Source organism: Styela clava, chromosome 11, assembly GCF_964204865.1.
Source record: "Styela clava chromosome 11, kaStyClav1.hap1.2, whole genome shotgun sequence".
Taxonomy (NCBI): Eukaryota; Metazoa; Chordata; class Ascidiacea; order Stolidobranchia; family Styelidae; genus Styela; species Styela clava.
In genome coordinates, this window is record NC_135260.1 from 10,091,419 (window position 1) to 10,101,471 (window position 10,053).

The window sequence follows — 10,053 nt, forward strand, 5'->3', positions numbered from 1 at the left end:
TAATCTATAGCGAATTCCCTGTACATATCTGTAATGATATCAGTTGATGCGCTAATTTCCATATCTAGTTTAAATAATCTTTCTGGAATTACAAACACATTTGTGGTGAGGTTTGCGGGAAACTTGATCCTCTATTTTACGACTTCATTAAATATTGAATATTTGCGACTTCTAACCATCCCAAATCGCTTAATCTTACCGTATGCAAACCTAAAGTCTATATCATTGACTAAATAGCGAAAGTCGATATTCGTTATTTTAAGGTGTACGTGACTACCATTCTGCCTAAACTAAGCCAGCTTACCCCGCTTCAGTCAAATGGCGTATGCGAAAATGTCGGCCACCCGATTGGCTTATCTGATTTGGCACATACATTTTTCTCGCTTGCTTCAATCATGCAAAATGCGTTCTATTCCTCCGGGCATCCAGACACCCTAAAAAAATATCAAATTTCTATATCAAAGCATAAGTAGTTGCTATTTTTATCAACAAATTTTGATCGGCACGTATGTTTACTATGAAACTCAAGAGAAAATATCATAAATTTCAAACATCTATACAAAAACTTCTAAATTTATGTCGAAACACCCTAAAAGTTTCAAAGTTAGTTGCTTCTAGACTAGAAATATTGAAAGTTTATAATATTTATAACAAGAAAAATAATATCAAAGGAAATCAACAAAAACAAAAATAACAATAACATAATAATAAAACGATCCATATGTACACTTCGTGTCCAACTATCAGTCATTCGACCAAAACTAGAGGCCGACTTATAGTCGGTAGTGTGGTGGTACATTGGTTCACAGTAAAAATCAAGGCGCTCCAGAAGTATGTGAACCAAGATGGCGGACACCGTAACGTAGTATGTATACCAGGTTAAGGTTATGCCATAATTTTATTCAAATTTTCCTTATTCTAATTCTATTACGAGTTCGGAGACCAGCCAAGTGACTCCCGTAGAATTTGTACCTGAAATTATGGCCTAACCCCAACCGGGTACACATACTACGTTCCAGTGTCCGCAATCTTGGTTCACATACTACAGGAGTACCAAAATCAATTCTCAAGCCATCGTAGTATAACTGCAAATGACCACCTGCCCAACGATTCAACAAATAATATCATCTATTATTTCATGCGCATCTGAAAATTAAAAGAGATCTAATCCATAAAGGCAATTTCTAAATGAAAATCGAACGAACCTAAAATCGAAGAATCTCGAGCGACATCTATTGTGTAAAGTGCAATACAAAAATAATAAATCATATTGTGACGTGATAGGTCCTGTAACTCCCGTTTACATTGCATTAAAGCTGTAGATTGTAACAAAAGCACAAACATTTTGTTTGTCACTGCCTGGGATTTTTTAATGAGGCCTATTTCTGTGGATAAATCTTATAATTTTTACGGAGTTTCTCACAAGATCGTTGAAATACCGATATTTACTTTTCAGTTTTAATTAATATACAGAATCGAATTAGGTTTATTATTTCTAACCCCATGGGGGGACTTATTACGTCATAATACGATGCATTATTCTATATGTCATCGGTTCCCAAAGGGCGATTTGCTGAGTGCACCCCGAAAATTACCAAAATTGTGTTAGAAATTAACTAATATATGATTGAATATTTTACATATCGTATTTATTATAAATGTTCTATTGTTTATTTTTCAAATTCTGTAAATATGAATCACATAATTCATTTCACTTTCCTATGTCGTTCACTTCTGTTACGTATTGTCTGCCTCTAATGTTGCGTAACTGCTACGTATACGTAATAATAGAGATAGACACCTCTTGCTGCAACTTTAAGTTATTATAATTAGAATGTCAAATATAATTTGAATCCATGTGTTTTTACGGCTTATCAAGCAAACCATGACACAATATAGCAAGAGAGTAAGAAACGGACATTCTTTAGCAAATCAATTGCGATTCAATATATATATTTCATTTTAGGATTATACATTCTTTATTAATTTAAAAAAATAAGGCCAAAACATACAGGCTCACATTTTTTACACTTATTTGAGTTGATCCTGAATTTTTAATACATTGACACTGCTTAGCTGGCGAGCTCTGTGAGTTCTAGATATATATAAAGACTTAAAACTAAAATCCAGTTTACTGCAGAAACCATATAATTGCTTGCTTTTTTTAGAATTGTTCACTCTTAAACCATGAGATACGCGTTAATTATACCTCCCAACTTTATTCCCCCATTGTGAATTCGTATTACCCTCTACTGTTTGATTATCGTCGTTTATAAGCGTGTTTATTTCATCATTTTGTTATGGTTTAAATATGCATGACCCACGAGGTCTAACATTAGTCAGACGAAGCGTTAAAGCCGTAAGTAAATGTAAATGTGAAACATGATTTCTTATTCCATTCTCGCGAATACTATTCAATCCCTCTAACTCAGTGTTTCCCAAACTTTTTCCTGCCAGCGCCCCCGTGGACGACTTTTTAACTAGCAAACGCCCCCCTGACAAAAAAAAGTCAAAGCAACTTTATTCTCCATTTATCATTAGTATAATGTGAAAGTTGAGCCTAGTGAAATACAACCAGCTTGATAATATCTGGCTTCATTTCAGTCAAAAACAGTCTTGGGTCTCGTCTGACACTATCGAGAGAATCTGTCTTGATATGCAAAAGTGCGGTCACTGCACTAAATACACGCTCTGCCGAGAATGAGCTGGCTAGACTCAGCTAGAGCAATAAAAAAACTTTTGACCCGATCTTTATTTCATTATTTATATTATATATTATTTATTCCTTCTTCATTTCAAAGAAGAGTGATTGACAATGTTGCAAAAAAGGAATGCAATTCTTTCTAAAAATTGAGGAGAGCATTTGGAACACATTCTAGGAACAACAAAATTTTTGTGCAAAATGTCCTAGATTTTTCGACACTTTTGGGTACAAAACACGCAAACAGAAGTTCAAGTGTAGACAAAATTAAATAATTCACTCCATTTTCGTAGAAGTAATTGGAAAATTGATGGTTCCGTTTTTTGGGGATCACGATGTATAATACTGTTTTTCAACTATAAATCAGTTAAATATGCTGCTTAAGTCACTGTATTCGTTCGACGCAACACAAATGATAAACTTACACAACACAATTATAACATAAGGGTGTTGTACTTAAACTGCCGCTTCCAAGCACCCTACAGCCCGATGGTAAAATGAAGCTGTTATTCAATACAGTACAACGAAACGTGAAGTGAAGTATATGCCGTATGCGCTAGACTAATATTATTACAGTATTATAAAACAATACGGATTTAAAAAAGTCATAAAACCTATTCTACATTGAGTGAGAAATTTCCAACACCGAAATCACAAGCAAACTAGTTTGAACCAAAACATAGGAGTAAATGACATAAAATATCACATTTCTTGTGAGTTCCCGTATTGATGTAAGCGCCCCCCAATTGCCCAGTTTGACAGCCAGCGCCCCCCAATTGCCCAAATCGCCATCAGCACCCCCAAAGTTATAGTAATCGCCCACAAGGGGGCGTTTTCGCCCACTTTGGGAACCGCTGCTCTAACTGGAAGTGATGCTTGTTGAATTGTCGAAATGCGCGGTTCGGCTGGCGTTATCTCAGTTGGCCGCGCGCTCGGCTCGGCTAGGATGTTCGTACTACGAATTTCCGTTCGAGTACCGCAGTATTTTTGACTCGATTTTTTTGGTCGACTACCCAATTGTTCGAGTGTCGAGTCGTTCAATTACTGAAGTAACCCTGTGTGTACAATGAGGCTTAATTACACTCTACACAGTTTCAAACTAAGCAACTTCTAGAATCATATCCATACCATGCTCATCCGAATTTAACACGCGCTATGCATTTGGACTCTCTTGATTATTTTATATGCAGGGCTAGGACTAACCATTGAGCAAAATGAGCACGTGCTTAGGGCACCGAGGTAGAAGAGGCACCACTGCAATTTCCATAGTTGAATTTCCAATGGCGCTTCAGTGTTTAATGAAATAAGCCCACAGTTTGTCGATCACTGACATAGATCAACGGCTCTGGGTGTGTGAGCCATAAAATTGGATCGTAACATGGACATTTCGGTCAAAACCACCTTTATTGTAATTTCGAAGTAAAATTAGTTGTAAGGTGAATGTATTTATCCTGATGGTGGTATGATGGCAAGCGATATAACTGTCCTCAGAGCGGTGGATACTCCGTACCGTAATTTATGTCGGATCATCTAAATTTCCACTATCCGTTCAAAAGGGGTCATTCTGGGTGTAAAGATAATTTTCAATTATTGTCTAAATACCTGAAGAATCGGGACCCTTCTTTAATCTGCAAAATTGTCAAGAACTCTAATATTTGTATTCAATCTGCCAGAAAAATCATTACGGAAGATAACAACAAAGAAGGATCAATACCAGACACCTGCTGATGCAAAGTTATAGCTTAAATAGCCTCAATGGCTAATTAGCCTCGATTCATTAAAATGTGTGTGAATATTGAAGTAAATTGTCCCTAATCGAGCATTTTTACCAAAAAACTAAGTTGTCAACGGTAGACATTTTGATATTGTGTGTAATATTTTGTACTTTTTATGGGCGCTTTTGTCGCAAATCATTAACTAGTGATGCATGCCTTGTCGTTCTTGCATGCATTTGTGCAAACATTGTCTGTCATTAAAACTGAACGTGCGATAGGTTTGTGCCGGAAGCAATTTTGATATCACCAGACACATTTTGTCAAGAAACAATCGATGTAGTCGTTCTAAAACTAAAGAAAATGTCTCAGAAGCTCTCCAGTGTCATTGTAACTACAAGGAAAGTTACAAATGAAGAGACAGGTATTGACTTGCACGTATATGAAGAACGGAAAAACTTTGCTTCTAAACGAACAATCAGGGCGACTGTTTATAATATAATTGTTGTGAGTAACTTACAGACACTTAATGCAAAAGCAGGCGAAACAGTGCAGTATACAATCGACAAATCTCATGATGATTGCGAGAAGTTACATAAGAATTTATCAAAAAAATTTCCTGGAACGTTGATCCCAGAGATGCCAAGTAAACCTATCCGCATGATGGATACAGCAGAAAAGGCGAAAACAAGGAAATCTCAAGTCGGCAACTTTTTATCCTTTTGTGCGAAGACGCCAAAAATAAGCAAGTCAGAAGTAGTATTAAAATTTCTCGGCGTTGAAAATGTAAAACTAGATGGCAAAAGTGAAGATGACGAGCCTAGCGAAAGTCAGGAATCACCAACTCCAGTGATGTCCAAACCAAACGTTGACTTGTTTACTCCGGCCATTGATTCATCTCATGAAATATTTTCGGAAGAAATAGAAAACCAGCAAGAAGAAGAAGGCGAAGAGGAGATCGATTACACACCACATAATTTGAAAAAAAGCAAAAATAAAACAGAAGAAATATCTTCATCCGGGCGCGAGGTGAAGTTATTCGACGATAAAGATACCGATACACCAATGATTGAAAATGCTGTCGTAGCTCAAAAAATAAATGAGGTTACGACAGAACAGGAAGTGGAAGATGGATTATTCGATTATGCAGATAGTGACGAGGATTTAGACGAGTTACTTCGCAAATTAGAAAACACAAAAAATACGCGACAAGCAAGAGAAAAGGATATTGCGGAAAAAAGAAAGGCTGCACAAAACTCAAATATCAAAACGGCTGTAGAGCCAGAAGCGGGAGATTTTGATGTCAACGATATTTCTAAATACATATCAGAAAACGTTGTGAACATGAACGACCTTAACCTCGGTTTGTAACATCAATAAAAAAGATTTGGCGGTAAAGTGAAACCGTGTTTATATACTATATAGCAGTGCAATATTGAGATGCTTATATTGATTTATGTTTTAACTATATATATTCTATTGCAATATTTCGCTAGTGTTTGAACTAACATTTCATCCAATCGATAAAACAGACATTTCCAAACTACCATTTTGTGAATATTTCCTAATAAAATAATAGCAAACATTTGTCAGTTTTTGTTCAGTTACTGATGTCGCCAAGAATTATGTATTGGCAAATTTTTTCCATTTGTTAATGTTTTGCAGCCATTCTGGGGACGCACGCAGTAAACGCAGGCGGGTTTTATAATCATCTCTGCTTTTTTCTACCACAACCTTTCTTAGAATCTCGCAAAACAACGGGAACGAAAAAATGTTTACAACAATGCCTGCATATCTGTCTGAGCGATTGAATAAATTACAATAGTTTCGTCATTGTTAACTCGTTGCTGATTTGTCATTGTTAAGGAAATAAACAAAGAAATTGATTCTGTGAAAACATCCTTTGTACTGAAAATCATTCAATTTCAGATAATATGAAACACAAGTTTATCATTATTTTTTACAATTAGGACACCAAAGTCTAAAGTGCTTAGGTCCTGTACTGTACTGCCCATCTCCATTAGGTCACGAAATCTTATGTCATGTCCTTGCTGAGCAACATCCTAAAAATTTTGAGTGTAAAAATTCAATGAAGCTGAGAATCTAATGTCATTAAATTTGACACTGCCTTCAAATATTTATCTTAAAACTCACAACACCTAAAGATGGATTAACATGGTAGGAAGATACTCTTTGTACAGTTTCCCCACACACTTGAGACAAATTTAACCATATGTTAGAAATGAATTTTCTAATATCAAACAAGTGAACATAAATGAGGAACATGCTTTCCACTTTAATCATAATGCATTTCATAAAATATCGATGGTCCATGCATCCTTGTATATGGCAAGTGATTGGATTTGGGAACATAAATTATGGATTTGGGAACATAAATTAAAACAGCAATGATTGAATGTTTATATGGAGACCATGTAATTATATAATCCAAAATAATAATAGTATAGAGAGACCCATTTTAAACAGGCATGAAAACATAACTTTTACATGTTTAGAATTAATCATTCAGTCATTGGATAATAATAAGCATGCTTCAGCATCACAGTCATTTTCAAGAAATGAATTTTTAGAAAATTTTACATCATAGCCCGATGGTATAAGATCTACCATTTGGGTTGTGTATTTGACTTGCTTGTGGAGAAGTGACACACCATTCATACCAAACCTTTTTTCCATTGGAACAACGCCAAAAATCAGTCTGTAATGTACAACCTTCGGTAAGAGGGATTGGATTCATCAAGGGAACGAAAATTGGAAACCAACTGAACATTCCCGGTGAATGTGTTTTCGGTTCGATACTGATTTCAACATCTTTGTACAATGCGCATCTGAAATAACCACCAAATCCATGCAGCATAGTGTCAAAAGGAATTGTGCAAGAAAATTGTTGATATCTTGTGTTGTGACTATTTGTTGGCATTGTCGGAGTTGATTTGATTTGATTGTTAGCTTTAGTTGGATCAATGTGATTGTGTTGACTATCTTGAATCTGATTAACTTCAGTTTTCCCATTCGTTTCCATGTCCTCTTTATCCTTTACATCTTTTTTGCTGAACTTCTTGTCCCAAACTTCTGCGGAAACGTCGGCATGGAACTCTGGTTTAGGATTTTGACTATCCAAATCCCAGTTTGGATGATTGAATGTGAACAACGGAACTGGTTCAGTAAGTTCATGATAATTATGAATACGAACCACATACAAAGTTTCAAAAGCAGCTTCGGGTGTCTTATTTTTATCCAGACCCATCACACCTTTTATCTCATTGTAAAGTTTATGAGATGAGATAGGAGATATGTAAGATGTGTATGACTGCGGGATACTGACTGCATCTGGTTTTAGGAAGCGATTTGCCCCGTCTAAGCACTCCGGTGACAATTCATTGTCACCCAATGATCCTAGCAACTCTGAAACAACAATATCAGCTAGCTCAGGAGCCTTCCAAAACCTCATATCAGATGAAACTACAGTGACATCATAGTCTTTCCACTCTGTCGTGCACAGATGTTGCAAAAGTACAGCAGCATTTCTGTTTTTTTCTACTGCATAAAGACGAACTTTTCTTTGAGCTCTTTTAGCACCTCTGAGTGACATTCTAACGAGAGGGCCGCGACCCGCACCAAGCACCATGATAACAGCTGTTTGCTGTTCTTTTGCGGAATCAGGAATTTGGTCAAGCAAGCAACGATAAACTGCTTCCTCATACTTTTTATATTTGATAGGATCTCTTTCAAAGATTTCATAGGTTGACGATTCCAAATTATCCATGAGAGGCTGGAGTGGTGCTTGCAAATGATCTTCATAACCTTTTGAAAATTTTTCATATTCTCCTAGATTTTGAGCACCTTGGAATAAATGATCCAAGTATTGATGATACACTAGGATTCCTTCTGCATTATTCAAGTTAGGACCAGACAATACAATTTGACAATTCAACTTCATGAGATTTTTAACAAATTGCTGATGAGCACGGGACAAAACAGGAAATCCTTTTTGATTCATCAGAAAAACAGAAGTTGGAATATAAACCACACGAATAGGTTCACCTTGCCATCTTTCCAACTGACTCGGTAAGTCTGCAGTTAATTCCAATGCTAATCCGATTCTACTGTGATGGCTGCATAAGGTTCGAAATTTATTCCACCAGTGCCATGTATCCTCCTCACAATTTCTGGAGTGTAAAGGGACTTTAACCCATATGTGGACATTATGATGACCTTCATATAAAAAGGTGTTTATCATTCTGGCAATATTTGAACAATTTTTGCTCTTGATTTCAACAATAATCGCAGGTAAGCTCAAAAAAGCAACAAAATGAAGCTCTTGTTTCACAGCTTCTTCCGCACAAATACGCTTCTCTGTTACAACAGATGTCAAATCAGGAAAATAAGAAAGTTTGCCAACGACAAGGGAAGCCCATTCTTGTGAATTGAATAAAAATGATGTGTCTGTAACACCACCAAGTTTATTACATAGATTCGCTGTTTCAAATGGTGTGCAGCCTTGTCTGACAACATTCGCACATATAAAGTCATAGCCATTTCTACTAGAATTCTCAATAGATTCTTCAAGATCTTCAGTAAATTCAATATCTAGTCCGCAAGATACACGGTTTCTTGAGGCCATCTTAGGTTATAGTAAGCTATAATTTTAAGTAGTTATATTATTGATTTTGGTCCTAAAATTTAAATAGTAAAGCACACTTTTACCAAATCTCTAAAAACTTGTTTTTTCTTTAATGCCAACGACTACCAAACACATATATGGTCACACAGGATTAAAAATGATGAAACATGACTACCAGTATGTTTTGTTCAGTTTTCAACGGCATAAAAGGATGATTTACATAAGGTTAAGGAGGACTCCAGAGTAGATACGATCAAAATTATTAAAATATTTTTTTGTACCGTTTCAATTTGAGGCATGATACTGACATATAAACAATTATCCGCAACAATTATACACTTTGAAAAAATAATCTAATTCGCTGATTGAAAAAAATTTTACCGAAGCATTTGAGTTTTTAGCTGAAAAACATAATTTTGGTCACCAGACGTCCAAGTCATGATTGATTTAAATTATTACCGAGAGAATCTTGGCGTGATGTAACTGTTTTAGAGCCAAAAGGGAGTGCTTGTTATATTGAACCAAATGTTGGGACATCTTGGAATCGAAGAACTGTGCCCTAATGATGACTGGATGGTATAAAAGTAAAGTCGAATCATGTGAAATTTCAGATATTTAAATACTGATTGAATCGAAAGACCAGAAAAGGCAGCAAGAACAATAGCAGAATAGACTATGTGTGTGTCATAAGATAAATTGTTATAATGTTTTCTTATTCCTGTATTCTGTTTAAAATGAAGTCTGAAGGAAGGCTACGATGACATTTATGCCAAAATAATTCGCACACTTTCCACACACAGACACACATGTAGGCTACGGTAGCTAACTTGTTTCTAATTCTCATATTTAATATATCAGTAGAAATTTGAAGTCAGGAGTTCATTAATTATAAACTAACGTGGAATCATACTACCATAGCATCCATAAATGCGTATTACATTGTTTGTCTAATAAAAAAAAAGAAAAGAATGCGGATCGAGCAGGGCGGGAACTAA

At 35.8% G+C, this 10,053-nt stretch overlaps 2 protein-coding genes across 2 annotated transcripts; one reads left to right on the forward strand and one right to left on the reverse strand.

Annotated features, from left to right (window-relative positions):
• Positions 1-4,654: 4,654 nt before the first annotated feature.
• LOC120347196 (uncharacterized) lies at positions 4,655-6,006 on the forward strand. Its single transcript, XM_039417095.2, has one exon. It carries the CDS (start codon positions 4,777-4,779, stop codon positions 5,782-5,784), a length of 1,008 nt encoding a protein of 335 aa, XP_039273029.2. The 5' UTR covers positions 4,655-4,776; the 3' UTR covers positions 5,785-6,006.
• Positions 6,007-6,649: 643 nt separating this feature from the next.
• LOC120347154 (protein arginine N-methyltransferase 5-like) lies at positions 6,650-9,134 on the reverse strand. Its single transcript, XM_039417025.2, has one exon. The coding sequence runs from the start codon at positions 9,056-9,058 to the stop codon at positions 7,016-7,018; it is 2,043 nt and encodes a 680-aa protein (XP_039272959.2). The 5' UTR covers positions 9,059-9,134; the 3' UTR covers positions 6,650-7,015.
• Positions 9,135-10,053: the final 919 nt, after the last annotated feature.